The sequence below is a fragment of the Panulirus ornatus genome, chromosome 31 (genome assembly GCF_036320965.1).
Source record: "Panulirus ornatus isolate Po-2019 chromosome 31, ASM3632096v1, whole genome shotgun sequence".
In the NCBI taxonomy this organism is placed as follows: Eukaryota; Metazoa; Arthropoda; class Malacostraca; order Decapoda; family Palinuridae; genus Panulirus; species Panulirus ornatus.
This window is the reverse complement of record NC_092254.1, coordinates 2806615-2823088: the sequence shown is the minus strand read 5'-3', so window position 1 is coordinate 2823088 and position 16474 is coordinate 2806615. Positions and strand designations below refer to the sequence as shown.

Here is a 16474-nt window from a genome sequence, read left to right as displayed (position 1 = left end):
CCCCCGTGGGGTACGACGATAAGTGCCCGTGGGCTGGGGCCCTGGTCCTCGGGGGCGGCAGCACCACCTGTAATATCCTATACCTCAGGGAGGTTTCACTTGCTGCCAAATTAATTGAAGCCTGACGTGTGTATGTCCTTCGTCAACCACCCTCTCCACTCCACCCACTCCCCCCCCAGCTTTAGCTCATCCCCGTCACACAGCTTTAGCTTACCTCGTCCCTTCAGCTTTTGCTCTCCCCCACCCCCCTCCCCATCCACCTGCTTTGACCCCTTCCTTTGTCGTCAGGACCCAATAGCCGATAACCAAAGAGCTTGATAAAGGGATAAAGACCTTTACGGTTTCCCCTCTGCTACGTGATTCGTATTCGGGATCCATAGCTCTCGTTAATCACGAGTTATAGAGGAGGCATGTAGAAAGAGAGAGAGAGAGAGAGAGAGAGAGAGAGAGAGAGAGAGAGAGAGAGAGAGAGAGAGAGAGAGAGAGAGAGAGATGGTGCTGCTTCGCTGACCGAGAAGCCTCCAGCTGCGTTGATCGCTGTGCTGTTTTCGTGAGCTGGCTGTGTGGAGCGTCGCGATACTTCCATCCCTCGAACACTGGTGTTCGTTCATCATGCACACAAGCTTAGGAACTCTAATGAATTGCTTTATTCTTTTTCTCACTTTCTGTACCTGTCACCCAAGATAGCTATGGCTGGCCCGTGCCATGCAGTGATGTGATCATTACACGAAAGTGCACTTGGGAACTTATTGTGTATAATTTCCCCATGGATTAGAGGGAATATATATATATACATATATATATATATATATATATATATATATATATATATATATATATATATATATATATATATATATATATATATATACCTAAGACACTACTACTGCTGTACCAGCAGCAGCAGCTGCGTGTTAAAGTTGCCTGGTCAGGAAGCCCGGGTGGGCAAGGGTTTTGATGGGGGTGGGGGTCACATTTCTCTCAGTAAACAAAGCCAATTTGGAATCGCATGAAAAGGTTCTTTGGGATAATTATGACTCGCAGGAGAAAGACTGGGCTTTACCTGACTCTTGTATCACATTATATATATATATATATATATATATATATATATATATATATATATATATATATATATATATATATTCATTTATTTATATCTCTGTGTGTGTGTGTGTGTGCGGTGGAAGCCCTTAGAGAAGAGACTCCTGGAGCAATAATGTGATGGTATGTACATACGTTATATTATTGAGCAAAAGAGTGAACCAAGAGTGGAGCTGTAGTAGTCAAGGGTCGTACTGCCTTGTTCAGGGATCATACCCTTGTGCTCAAGAGAGTCCTACCGGCGTACTTTAGGGGACATAATAATTCTGGTTTGCTAGTTCGGTATCAAATTGTTTTCTGATCACAGTGGCAGTTCGATGATACTAGAATTACATTAGACTCAGTGTACACAAGCTATCAACGAATTTTTGAATTATTATTTACTCTTTATAAAGGTTAAATTTGTAGATTTCGAAGGAAACATTGTGAAAGGTCATGAGTCATAGAGAACGTAATCGAGAGTTAATTAAAGAAAATGGTGGAAAGTGAAGGGGTAACAAATTTAGTCATTTGGGGTCGACGTGCTGTCAGTGGACTGTACGAGGGCATCTGAAGCGTCCGGGGTAAACCATGGAAAGGACTGCAGAACCTGATTGTGGGCAGAGAGCATTACACATGATAGCTGGGGAATGGATGATGTGAGCAGATATGGCCTTTCTTCGTCTGTTCCTGTCGCTAACTCGCTAACGTAGGAAACGGCAAACAAGTGTGTGTTTGCCTTTACTCTCTGTTTTGCCGTCTTTGTTGTGTATTATGATGATAATTATGGAACTGATGATTTGTTATTTTAATGGCGTCATATTTGGAGGAGGAGACGGGGTAAGGTGTAAGATAGGGTGCAGGATGGGGTGTAGGGTGCTGGATGGGGTGTAGGGTATGTAACAACACCCTGGCAGGATAGGTAGGGTGTAGCTAGGGTGTATACACATACACTCAGGTAAGTCAAGAGTGGTGGGGTACAGCTCGTCCTCGACCGATGATCTGATTATGTCAACCTCGAGTGTGACCTCGATGAGGAGGAGGAGCATATATTGATTGTGGTCACGACCGAGGATGATAGTGATGATGATGATGATGATAGTGGTTGTGATAATGATAGTGGTAATGGTAGCGGTCGTGGTGATTAGACGAACCTGAACATGATGTGGTGTTGGTGACAATGATGTTGATAAAGAGGATTATGGAGATATAAAGCCGTTGCTGACTCTCCTGTGGGTACCGACGGCTCGTAATGAGGTAATCACTCAACACATCAAGTTATTAGCAGTAGTGATGGTGATGACCGTGAGGACTATTGAGTAACATTCCTTGGCGGACATTTTGGATTTCTTTTCTTCTTCTTCTTCTTCTTCTTCTTCTCCTTCCTCTTCTTCTTCTTCTTCTTCAGTAGAAAACGGAGGTAGAGTTCTGCCCTACAGGCTCGGGGGCGAACTATGTAAAACTTTGTCTATATTGGGTCGGCCAATTTGAAGTTTGTTCTTGAGAAGTTAGCTTTTCCGGTACAGATATAGGTTAGCCAGTGTTCTCAAACTATGACTATCCATCATTGAAAAGATAAGAGACGTACATTAAGGACAAATAAGAGAAGATAGATAAAACTATATGTTGATAATTGACACTTAAGTTTGTAGATAGATAAATAGATGGATATAGATAAATATTTATAGGATATTGTAATCTTGAACGAGTGTAAGTACATGAGCGCTATGCATTGCCTGACACTGATCTACCATCCTCATATGGCGTTGTTGGTAGACCCCTTCTGCTATGTGCCTGCACGGACCATTGTCACATGATGGTCTCTTCTCAGACCTGAGCAGGTCTTTACTTCCATCGAGTTTCTAACTGACCAGTGGGTTAGGGTTAGGCCACAGCCGCTGTACGAAATACGTACGGATACAATTGGCCGGATTGGTTCATATATTTTCTTAACGGATATTCGTGTGCGCTTGGTGGGTTGTGTAACGTCTCGGCCATCACAGCAAGACCCTTGTTAAGTATGGCCTGGCCTATTACGCTAGCGTAAGGCTTAGCTAGATGGCTAGGTTACGGTCGTATAGGAGCAGGTAAGGCACAAGTACCAGAACCCATATCCACAGTTGCTGTGAGACAAAACAAATGTATGTTTCTCCAACCATGGTCACAAGATGAATATATACGTTGTATTTCCCAGCAGCTCTTCATCTCCCTGTCGTGGGTCCATCATGGTTGGCAGATCATAGACAGAGACCTGGATGTTAATGATTGTAACCTCCACTCACTTATCTCTACCTTGTGTCAAAGTGATTGAGTGCACATACAGCAAACAGATGGCATCTGTAGCAAGCGAGACAATTAACATAAAGATACATCAGTGATGTTAATTAAACCTGATTCCTGCGATATATAGACACCAAGCGAATATAAGAACAAAATTGATAACAGCAGTTAGTTAGCTCTACCGTTGGCCAGTAAGCCTTAAGGGCGAGGTCAGAGTTCACGCCCGCCCACTCCTGAGTCATACTGGCCAGCTTCGGGGTCGTACATTGTGCTCAAGGGGTTAATTAACATAAACATTTTAGCATACAGTGCAATTATTTACCAGCTGCATGAATTAGTCTGATCCGTTCACACTCATAACACATAAATATAATTGACATTACCATAAATTGTTTCAACGTAAATATCAGTGAATTCAAAATAAACATCAACTTGGCAAAGTTAGACTTTTGAACCCCAGTATTTGCATACCTCTAAGTTGCTCACTTTGATTACTCTCGATATTTTAATTATTATAATAACACGCAAATCATAATTTCAAAAATACGTTACAGATAAAGCAGTGCGTTACTTATCAAACACTGACGATAACATGAACGCTTGTGAATATGTGAAACAATAGTTACTGGTTATTGTGACCTGTGCCTTTATTATGCCTCGTGCGAAATGAAAATTGTTTTTTGTTTTACCTTTTCGGCTTCAAAGTTACGATTATAAGGCTTTGTAAAGACCATTCAGCAGTCGAGTGCCATCCAATCCAATAATACATTATGTTGCCAACCAATCTTAGTGACGTCACGCTGTACTGTCGTTAAACTGTGGTCTGGATCTCCTCGCTTTTGTTTACTGTTACACGGTATTGAATACTTCACTGCTGACAACACTGTTAACGCACAATACTTCTCTGTTGACAGTGTTACCGTTTGAATCATTGTGAGTGCTTGTCTCACTTTCACCACAATTTCCAGTCCACATTTGCATATTCATATTTGTTTTTTTCTCACTACGCTCCCTTCCCTCGAATGTCCAGTCATATAACATTGATCATATGTCCTTTGAAATGTCTGGCGGAATTCAAATTCAAACGTGTTTAGGCAGGAGGGGAAACATGTCAGACCCAAACAACAGGCTGATGTAAACATACGTGGAGTTGTAGACTGTAAGAAATACTTGCATGACTTTATCCCTGAGGAAACTCTATATGATGTAGTTACATAAGGAAACCTTGTGTTGAAAGAGTGATTATTACGTAATCCTGGATGAGATTTCTGTTGATTTTCCGATAGGTCGTTAAGATAAGCGGTCGTCGCTATCAGCAGGCGTCTGTATTACTCATCTTGTTTACAACCATTTATAGAATTCCTGTGTGTGTGTGTGTGTTGTGTGTGTGTGTGTGTGTGTGTGTGTGTGTGTGTGAAAAGGTAGACTTTTAAACAACCTTTCGTGTAAGCTTGGCTTTGAGAAGACTCACCCTAAGCTAGATCTGAGGCTTTTCCTGGACTTGGAAATTGAATACGGTATCTGGAAATTGTAATCTCTAAAGCTGGAAATTTTTACCGAGGCTTAGGATTAGTGCTGAGAAGGGAGCATTGTTGTTTCCTAGCGGGCACTATGGTGCGGCCCCACAAGTTTGACGACGTAAAAATTTGGACTATACGCGGGTAGGGCCAAAATCCAGGCCATCATACGTAAGGGTCGTACGTCATATTGAAGCGTATCTCGTCCCGTCGTACTCATTGACGTACTACGTAGGGAACTCTGGTTGTGGTTGTTATTAAGCTTCGTTCTTTCCAGTCTTGTTCTCCTTATTGTCAGCGTTGGTGCTGGGGATGTGTGATGCCACGGGTGCTGGCGGTATATAACGTCCTTCCTCCGATGCTGCCGGTGTTATCACAATAGCAAGAGATTATTATCGGGGCAAATAATAGGTGGAGATATCGGTCGGCCGATGACAACATCCGATGAAGACAACTTCACAGGGGATTAGGTATTGTCTGTGATCGGTTGGTGTGTAAGGTGTGGCGGGTGTGGCACTGTAGGGTTCATGTACTTTGGACGTTTTACACTGCATGCAAAATTTTAAGAGAGTAATTTCTGGAAATGTGGAGTTAAACAAAGCATACGGAAGCGTAAAGGCATTACTGGTGAAGACGTCTCTATAGCTTTCCGCAAGGGGAACTAAAGCAGAGTTAGCGTGAGACAGGCAAGTGTCAGTCGACCATTTCAAGCCTACGCTTGTGATCAGATGATGTCATTGTGTATCAGATGATATATTGAGATATTTCAGTGCTTAACTTGAAGGAACGATGAGGGATGAGTGCAAGGATCTTAGAGAATTCGCCGCAGAAATCTCCAGTAAGTACCATATTTTGTGCTTGTTCGTTGATTGTAACATCACAGGGAAGGAAGGATCTGCCTTCTTACGATGATAAGATACACGAGAGAGAGAGAGAGAGAGAGAGAGAGAGAGAGAGAGAGAGAGAGAGAGAGAGAGAGAGAGAGAGAGAGAGACTACGGAACAGGAGAATGTTTACGTAATGAGATCGGGGACTTAGTACATTGTATTGTAACCTTCTACAGTATCTGGAATGTTCAGTAATATCCCTAACCTAACCTAACTTAACTCTTAAGATGAGCCCATCTGTGTAAGCTCTATTCTCTCAAACACGACTACATTTCAGCCATCCTTTGCTTCACTTCCTTCCCAGGACATCATCCTTGCTCCCACGTTCCAATGCTCTATGTAAAATACTCGTCAATGAAAAGTTTTTTTTTTCATGACCATGAGGCATATGTAGCTTTTCAAGTGTAATGCCATCTGTCCTCATACAAATACGTTATTACACACACACACACACACACACACACACACACACACATTATATATTCTACATGAACTTTTATGTGTATTCTTTTAGATTCAACAAATCATGGGAACTATTTATGGCGTTTGAGTTGATCGACATTGCTATCTATAAGGTCATCTTTATAGTGACATTCATCAAATTAGTTTAATGCAAATGGTGAGGTGTTGGGGAGGTGAGTAGGGAGGAGCATGAAACAGTAGTCTCGGTACTGGTAGACACAACACAGGGTTGACTTGATATTTCCTTAAGGTTTGGCCAAAATTCCTCTTTCCGTCTTTCACAAACATAAAAGTGTGGGAGGTGTTACTCCAGCGGTTTATTTACCTCTTATCATGTATGGCGTCGATACGTTATTTATTGAAAATATACCGAACTCTTGATCATTATGAAAATACTTGCACTTTTCTCCGTTCGAACGGCGCTCCGAACCTTTCATTGTCTCGTAAGGATCCAACGGTTTGTTTTATGATAAAAGATTCAGTCTCTTTTCATGAAGTATTTGCTGGTTAGTTTGAAGCCTTTGCATGTAATCCCGATACATACCTCACCATCACCACAACATATAACAGGGGTTGTGCATACCGTTATACATTATCCATTTCAGTCAATGAAAAATTCATGTTGGGCGCCGAAGTCTCAAAATGTGTGAGAGCGTGGTGAGGGTGGAGCGGGTTGGACACCTCCGCTACCCGCCGCTGGTCAGAATTGCTGCTGTTGAGAACTTGTGACGTGTGTCGACGACTGTTACAGTGTTGGTACTGGCAAAACTGAGCGACGGAGCTCTGTGGCCGTGCATTCCAGTGCACCGTCGTGTTTGAAGGGGTTTATCTGAAGGGAAGAGATGCACCGGACGCCTAACTTGGTGTCAATTTTGAGGAGGAGTGCAACGAAACCACAGTGTACGGACGATGGCGATCCGTCGACAGTTACAGAGCCAAAGGTTAGAAGAGGTAAGACTTGGCCGGACCCAAGGATGATGATTCATATTGAGTTCCGTTCTTAACGAGGTGACTGGAAGGGATAGTTTGTTTGCATCCTATTGCAGTGGACTGGTGGCTGACATGAGAGGCTGACAGGAGGTTGTCGTTTGGCTTTGCACTGTTTGTCCATATAACTAAAACTTGACCCGACGTAACTCGAACAATTAATCATCAAAAAATTTTACTGATATTCAGTATTACATCAACTTTCCAAACACCGAAGAGAAAAATAGTTCTAAAAAGTATTGGTTTCAGGTTGATAATGAGATGATCGGTAAACCACACAGCTACAGTCAAACTGTCAGGAGCAGTTAAACACTTCGCCTGGCAGTTAAGACCTGGCAGTCTGAACTTTTGAAACTTTATATTAAAACTTCGTGGTTCAGTCAAGCCTCGCCAGAAGTGAAAGCCCAGAAAACTTTACCATTTGCCATCGATCCACTCACTGTCCTGAGCGCAGAACTTTTGTGTGAGACTGTCATTCAAAAACTCGTGGAAAGGTAAACTACAGGAGCCACGGATGGTCGGAAAAGTCTTTAACTTCCCAAAGGTAAATACTGAAGGTAAAGAACAAAAATAGACACTAAAGACTATAAAATATACAAGAATCAAGAATACAGGGAGGTACAGAAGCGCGTACACTTGAAGAGAGAGGAGTAAGGGGGTAACGATGATGAAAACTCGATTTTTAACCAGTTTGACGACGTTGATACAACAGTCCCTCGGAAAATTCATAGACAGGACAACCAAAATTCTTACCCAAGATAATAAGCATGAACTACGTTGCAATAAAAGATGTAAATAAGTACTTGGAGCAACATATGAATAGAATGAGGTAAATGATGACATTTTCAAGGCTTAGACATTAGATAAAAGGGTAAGTTAAGAGATGAGGCTCCATGGGTATAGAATTTCCTCCCCGTGTAGTACAAATATGTAATTGCTAATAAGTACACACACACACACACACACACACACGTGTAAAACTCTTACCCGTAACACTTTATAAACATGGGTTTCTGTGGTGAAGTGGTTAGCGGTGCTATCCAGGAGTCAGCACGGTTCCGCCCACTGCCAGGCCTTCATGGGCACGGATCCTAGGAGCAGCAGTCGACCCACACCCAACCCAGGTGTTTATCTTTCCTTGAAGGTTGGTCGATATATGGTTGCGTGACAGCTGGTGTGTGTGTGTGTATAGACACATGACGAATATGTAAGGGGTAACACAAGTACAAAACTCTCTCTGTACACACAGTAAATACACACACAAGGCCTCGTTAATTCCATATATATCATATTAAGGTAGAATGACAAATATTTTGTTGAAGCAACATATTTTGTAAGTGCCAGTCGTTCACGTCTGAACTTTTGAACATTCCCGTTGGCTTCTGAGAAGTGAAAGTGGATGTAGGCAGCAGCAAGTTTTAATGGAATGACCTTCCTCCCAGGACGCTGGCGATCTTAGAGAATTTGATATCAAGACGGCACAACGGCACGACTCTTGGGGTCGTACCGTCATGCCAAAGGCTCCATTAGGAACGTACATGTTGATGATACCGAACATTGTACCTTGATTATCTCTGGCGTTTGCTCGGCGGCTTGTTCTTGCTGGGTCGTGTAACATATGCTTTCTTGTCTTCCCACAATCCTTGAGTATCATCTTAAGTTACTAACCTCAAACTCAGATTTCCAGTCATCTGACAAGCTATGGTCTCTCAGTAGTGTGTGTGTGTCTACTGGTCTCTGTTTACACACGTCAGATTACACACGTCTTATGCATCAGCGTTTTTAAGTACATAGCGTGACATTGTCTATATTGAATGTATGAATCACTCTCTTGGTTTATCAATTTCGAGTCATTCGCGTCTGGCAGCGCTGTTCTTGATGTGATCATTTACGGCTACCAACCAACTCGCTGCAATTCTTACTATTTCTTGATACAACGACTGTTAGGTCCATTATGATGTTTTCTTCAATGGATGACTCAGTTTGGAGGTTAAAGATCGCGGTATTCCCTGAGTCACGCAGTACGAAAGTTTATTATGTAACGTATGTACTTCAGGTAGTGTTGTCAAGTACTATATATGTGTTTACAACGTAAATGCGCTTAGTACTCTGCTGACTTTAACACATAAAGGTATTTAGGGTATTATTATATCGGTTTTCGTTACATGAAAGTGGCGGTCTGGCAGCATTAAGCATAAAACCCAATAAACAACATTGGGCTGCCAGATACCGCCGAGGGCAATAATGTGTGGCGTTCCGCAGTGGAGTACGATGTTGATTGTTGCTGTCGTTACGCACAACCTGCATGTAGGACGTTGTATACAGATGACATTGTAAAGTAAGCAGAAGTGCAGGACATATAGCGAACGCAGACACTGACTTCGAGTGCTAGCGGTTGTAGAAGTTATCCTGTGACATCGAGTGCCGGATATATGTGTGGAGGTTATACTATGACGTTGAGTGCTGACGATACAGAAAAGTGAGACCTAAATTTAATGTTATATCCGAAGATGTTCGCAGCGCCTTGTGGGATCAGCCATTTGGGTGTTCTCCCTGACATATTCTGGTTGCATTCCTTGGCAAGTCTCTCCACTCTGCCTGCTGCTCCTGACCAGTAGACAGCAGCCAGCCAAGCAGAAGTCTGCTAGATTCTCACCACCTGAGTACGACGGTACGACTTTCGAGTACGACGAGAAGACCCTTGAGCACGACGACATGACCATTGATCACGACGGAACGAGCCTTTAACACGATAACTAAGAGTCTGGTCACAGCTACTATAATATCCCCAAGGGTCTTGCTGTCGTGATCAGTGGATAAATACCTTGAAATGATGAATTTTCCTTTTCCAACTCATTGACAACCCCTGTAACCATTATAAAAAGAACATGTAATAGATCTGTACTTGTGTTTATGTGATAACTGACGGTATGCAAGAAACGAACAACTCCAATGACTACCAATGGTGAAAGATCGAAAAACCCGTTTTGTTTCGTTATTCGATTATTAAAAGAAGTATTTTTGTCCACGGTTTTGTTGAAATGAGAGTTTGTAATGGATTTTAGGGGGTTCGTTGTGTATGGGGTGCTGTGCCATGGTGTATTTGGAATAATAGGAAATTTTAGCTTAAGGTTATCTCTTCAGTCATTTTAACTTGTTCCACCATTATTCTTGTTATCAGGTGCCATATACACTTGTTATCAGTACAGTGTATTGTTTTGTGTTCAGAGCGCTCATATGGGAGCGATATGACCCAGTGATGCAGGCTGTTGGAGTACATACGGTAGAAATATCAGGATGGGTTAGGAGGGACAATGTGTGTGTACCAGGTAAGTCAGACGGGACCACACTTACTGTTGCCAGGGTGTAGTCACTTTTAAGGACTACATGAAGCCAGTGTCTGACAACGCTGATAACTTTTTATAAGATGGAGGACTCGTTTACAGCTTACAGATAATGAACTGTAGTGCCATGCTGATGTGCTGAGAAATAGTGAATGAGATACTTTCAGTAAAATTTACATAAATGAACGAGTAAGATTTTCACCTGCAAAATAAAATTGAATTCCATTGATGATCAGTCTGGTAGTAAAGGAAGATGTCAGACTTATAATTCTGAACTATTGTCAATTAGTTATGGGATAAATATGTATATCGCGTTTAATCCGTTTAAGTACACCCTTGAGCACGACGGTATGACTCATCCATGTGATGACCTTGTCTATTATCACGCTGTCACGTCTCTGTCGTGCACTATGCACAGTGCTCAGTCTTTGGGCAACTGGGGTTGGTGTTTGTGTGGATTTCTTGTAGTATGATTAGCAAATGATCATACTGTAGTGGTACGAGAGCCGGGGACCGTGGGAGCGTTGGTGTACTACCACGGGTCTAACGGAGAAGAGACGTTTAGTCAAGAAACCAGATCCAAGTTTAGACATCAAAAAGATTCAAAAAGTTAATCTGAAATGATTTCGTTGAAATTGATATTCCGGTCGTTCTCTGACGAAAAAATAAACGCTAGTGACAAAATTGTGGGTTACAAGTACACAAGACATCTTAAGTATATTATCTGTGTATTAAAATAGTTTACTCACATCAGTATTTACTGTGCAGTTTATAGGTATTTAAAATCCCTTTTCTGTCTCGGTGATGCCCTATCTAGGACTTTACAGTATGTATGAGAATGCAGCTATAATAGTTGAAGATTCGTTTAGACGTTTAATTAACACTTCCCATTTCGACTCTCAAAGCTCGTTCTTGATAACCTGGTCTTCAGTGATAAGCTAGACTTCTTAGGGGGAAAATTCTTACGTCTAATTTCAGCGAACGTTAACAGTGGTGCAGCCAGGCCGTTGTGTTCTCTAAAACTAGTAGCTTTATATATTGGAAAGATACCTACATACCTTGGAAGGTATTCTTGTTATCTGGTAACCGTCATACTCAGGTGACCTCTTGTCTGACCAAGTAGGGCGAGGCCCAGCACCAAGATATGTTATCTCACGTCTTACAAAAGGGGCAATTATTACAAAGAAATTCCTCGGCAACAGAGTGAGAAGGATTACGCAAGTATTTTGCTTCTCATGAACACAAGTCCAGTTTCCGTTGTTACGCTTTCACAGTCTTATGTACGTACTAGAACAAATATGTCATAACATGTGCTACCAAGATCAGCCATCCTTAGCAAAAAAATCATGCTACGTTTCGGATAATGGTCGTCTCTAACCCACACGCGATGTTCAGAAATTTTCTTTTCGTCAAATATATGAGAAAAGTATTGACTGAAGAGATGATATAAATCATACAGCTGGAAAATCAGCTACTATCTACTTCCATATGTATGTTCTGTAACGCCAATATAGTGGGTTAAGATAACAGTAATGGCCGTTTTACCTTTATATATATATATATGTTTATATAAGAACTTTATTTATATTTCAACACTTGGATACTTTTTCTCAATTTATCTCCCAATATTCGTTTATCACACTAGCTGATGACATTCCCTTGGGTGACACGCAGAGTGTTTTAACCAATATATGTAATTTCCTGAGAATATTTCCATATGGGACCGAATGGTAAATAGTATGCAATTGCTTCCCTTATACGAAAAACAGGCATGTAGTTTTGACTTCCTTTTCTATATAGACTTAAGGACTGAAGCTGTATGTACACACTGTACCGGATGCTATAAGTATAAGCGTCCAGGGTGTGGAAAGGAGTCTTCATTGTTCTCACTGCTGGCGTCAGCTGTAAGAAAGATAAGGTAATGACGTTCAATGGCCCAGATTACAAAACGTTTACCGCCGGGAACCAAAACAGTTGGAAGCTTTGGTGTTGTTTGTTATCAGGACGTACGTACGTACTCCAGGGAGGTGACCGGGGTTCCTACAACCGAAGATCTTCCTCTCTGTTGACCACAAATTAACACCGTGTCTTGCCTTGCTGGATTATACTCGTGTATTGCAAGATGAATTCCATGCTGCTCTCAGTCTTTGAACATTGCTGATCTTTTACTACTGTTTTCGACTGTGAATTTCCTTAGGCAGGGATTTGTAGCTACTCAGCTTACATAAGTAACATACTTCTTTACCAGGAGTTAATTTTTCAGGTGAAGTGCTTTGTCTGGCCAGGTATGGGGTAATTTGCCCTAGCAGGATACTGTGTGGACACCTCCAGCGTTGCTGTTCACCTGCATCTCTCGTCCAGACAACATCCTGGCCTGGCTGCTCCTACACCCTGCTCAGACTTCTTAGTTCGTTGTCATAACTCACCCGACAGATGGTGTGACCGACCTTCAGGTACTGTGTGAAATTAAAGCTGACGATTTTTTTTTTTCGGACAACTTATGATATGGTATCGGCACTTCAGAATACAACAGTGGTATAAAAAGTGCCGCACATATGGCTAACAAACGTCGAGCAATGGAGATGAGGTAGAACTTGACTGAATTGCGAGGAACCCTGTAGCCGGTCAGCCGGAACTTGTCTTTGCACATGACATTACGGTCATCAAAGCTAATTTTATGTATAACAACAACAGTGATGGCTTTAAGTTCATAAAATTCTCGGGAAAGTATAATGAATGCATGTTGGTCAGGCTGGAATATACCTTAGCGGGTTAAGTTTTCTCAAGGAGTTACGAGGTGCTAGAAAAGGTCCCTAGGAATAGAATGAGCATGATAGGCTGCCAAACCAGAGTGGAGTATGTAAGGAAAAGAGGAGGAAAGAGTCTGAACTGCTTGCTGTAGAGGAAAGATAAGGAGGACATGATGGTCAGCTATAAATTCTTGTTCATGATAACCAACATTTTCGTGAAGATAATGCTGTCATCACTGGGGAACGTGTGTTGTTTGAAAGGGAAGGTAGGAGGTTGGCCCTGCATGTGTAATGCCCCGTCTCCCAGTATATACAAATAATAGAAAATATATTTCCTCCCGTACAAGGTTAAGAGCTACAGACCAATGTCTCGCCAAACATGCAGTTCGCTCATGCTTCCAACGACGATAACCTCCCGCACAGGTTATTATAGAATAATTGGTTAAGGTTCAGAAAATATATGGAAATACTTGTGTGTTCATATCACCCCAGACGAATGAAATAATCACTGTGTGATTACTAATTGTGTTGTACTGGGAGAGTTTTAGTGTGTCTGTACGTGTGCCTGTATTGAGAGATCAGGCCTGGCACGGGATTTTGTCAATGACAGCCTGTTCTCGGGTGGGTCATCATTAGCACAAGTCTGATGTGTGTACCCGGGATACCAATATTGGCACAGGACGGCTCGTGTGTAACTCTCGTGAAATGAGCTCCCCAGAAAATAAATAAAAAAGAATGAACGTGTTCAACAGTAAGGCGTCATACTTGAGTAACTTCCCGTTTTCATGTATAAATCATGAAACGTACTGGTGACATTTAGGATACTTGGTTCTCTGAGACTTTTAGAAAAAAAAAATGCATTTTCCACTTGTATCACGAACTGTTATTTTTTCTACTTGAAAGTATACTGATAAGAAACGATATGGGATGTAGACAAACAGCTGATGTAATGATTTCAACTACTATATTTCCTCCTCTTATTTGATGAAATTTTGATAAAGTTGTTAATTTGTATCAATAAGTCAATGGTAATTACATCTACAAAGATCAAGGGTATTGTTTCTAAGATTTTTTTCATTGATAAAGTGAAGTAGTGACATTTGCTGGAGTTCTAGGAATTAAGAACAAAGCATTTCCCCATGTACCCCAGTACTACCTAGTTGAAACAGACTTGATTATTAAATTTCCACATACAATATTATTTGAAAACTAATATTAGATTTAAAAGATAGTGTAACTACAATGGCAAATGACAGACTTGTCCTGTGAAGTGAGAGAGTGCATCACGGGTGACGTCATGTGATCAGCTGCTGTACCATAACATCAACAAAGCCACAAAGTGGGACGTCTCTGTTGTGTCCCCACAGTTCCTCCTTCCACAAACACGGGCAGAGATAGTTAGTGTATATATGTGTGTGATACTGGAAATATGAACCCTGCAAACCATGGACAGTGTCACATACGGCGGAATTCGAGAGATGAGAGAGTTCAGGACGACCAGAGTGTACCAGAGCAGCAGGAGCAGCAGCTGGATGTGAGGCAGGAGTGCAAGTCTAGAGGAGGACCACAGTCTGGCCAGGCAACTGGCGAGGGTGAGAAGTTGACACAGTTCCGTACACAACCCCAGGACACTCCTGCTGTGCCTAGACCCTTGACAGGTCAGGGGCGGAGAACCTCGCGGGTGAAGGCTCGAGGTCGATCTGGCTCATGGTCTGGGGTTAATGAGAGTGATGATGGTTTGTTGATCCATTTGGTATTGCATGCCTCAGCCTGACCTGCAATGGTGGGTGAAAGTTTATATCCTTGTGGCTGGTTGGCCAATAGGAGAGGCATGCACTGTTTTATATGTGGTTAATGTGAACATATTATTTCAGATACTGCTAATGATAGAATTGACATTTAGCACTGTTATGTCTCCATCTTGGATATAATATGGTATGTTTTGCAAGGGATGTAAATTGTATTGACACTGAAAATGTGCTAGGGGGCTTAAGATTCTTTTTGCCCTGTGACTATAGATAAGCTGATAGTATGGAGAGCTGTGAAGATCAGGGAGATTGTAGTGATAATTAGTTTGATGTACAGAACACTTCCGTAAATTAACAGAAATCTAAAACCTTTTGAAAACATTTCATATATATTTTTTATCAGTTTTAGAATCTGAAAATAATCATAAATATATCTTGAGGAACTTTCAGAGAGAGAAAAAATGAAACCTATTCTCCTTTTGTATGCATTCAGATGCTTACAGGTACCCACCAGTTAGATGTAAACCTCATCAAAACTGAAAAGTTTTGCACACATGCACAGCATTTTTATGGTCTTTTTACAATATACCATACTGCCAGTGGAAAAGGAGGTCTGTTGTACATTTCAATTCATGGCAGTACTTAACCTTTTTAATACCATGGTACTGATGGTCAACTTATACTCTATGAACTTGAGTATTGATGAAAAACAAATTGATCATTGTGTTGCACTCAATAAAAAACATAGTTACCCGTGGAATTTACTGTGATGCAAGTTGAATGATTACATGGCAAGTTTAGTGAATCTGGGAGGGCTCTACGAATGAAGGGAGAAGAACAGTTAATGATGGAGAACTTAAAGAAAGTAAGCAAAAATTAACTATACGTGAAAACTCAGCCATACATGAATAGAGGCCAAAATTTACCTTAATTTTCATTGGTGCAGTTGTGAGATACCAGTGCAAGTGTTATATGTTTCCTCCATGCTTTGAAATAGGTAAATGTATTTGAATGCAAGATTTTTTAAGCTTCCTTTTAAAGTTTATGAAATGTTTCTTTAGAATTTGTTTATATCAGTTTTATTAGGACTATGAATTTAAGAGAGGATTGGGATATACATGAACTTTCAGATGAAAAGGATCAAAGTAAGCTTCCTTTGAATGCACACTTCAACTTGCATGGCTACAACATGTGAACAAAGCTTACCATGTGTTATTTTGTTAATAACTCTGGAAATGAGGTAGATGTCAGGTGAAAGTTTTCAAAGGTTCTGTTGATTTTTACTTTTTTGTGATATTTAATTGCACCTATTCCGTAATCATTGGTGCCATATCCAGTTTTGAATTATATGTTGTCTAAATTCTACTTTCACAGTCCACACTGAAGGTTTAGTAATATTGTGTGCCCTGTAACTAG

At 41.2% G+C, this 16474-nt stretch overlaps 1 protein-coding gene across 10 annotated transcripts in view; it reads left to right on the top strand.

Annotated features, from left to right (window-relative positions):
- The first annotated feature begins 5423 nt into the window (after window positions 1-5423).
- The window catches only part of LOC139758688 (mucolipin-3-like), a 48878-nt gene continuing 37827 nt past the window's right edge, over window positions 5424-16474 (top strand). The window contains exon 1 of one of the 10 annotated variants that reach the window (XM_071680314.1): window positions 5424-5718. In XM_071680314.1, the coding sequence (XP_071536415.1) occupies window positions 5670-5718 (49 nt within the window). In that variant the 5' untranslated portion in view covers window positions 5424-5669. Of the gene's footprint in view, window positions 5719-6905; window positions 7181-9475; window positions 9888-9917; window positions 10546-12823; window positions 13014-14333; window positions 15047-16474 lie in introns of those variants that run through there. The other 9 variants (XM_071680315.1, XM_071680312.1, XM_071680316.1 and 6 more) reach the window with 9 other exon arrangements.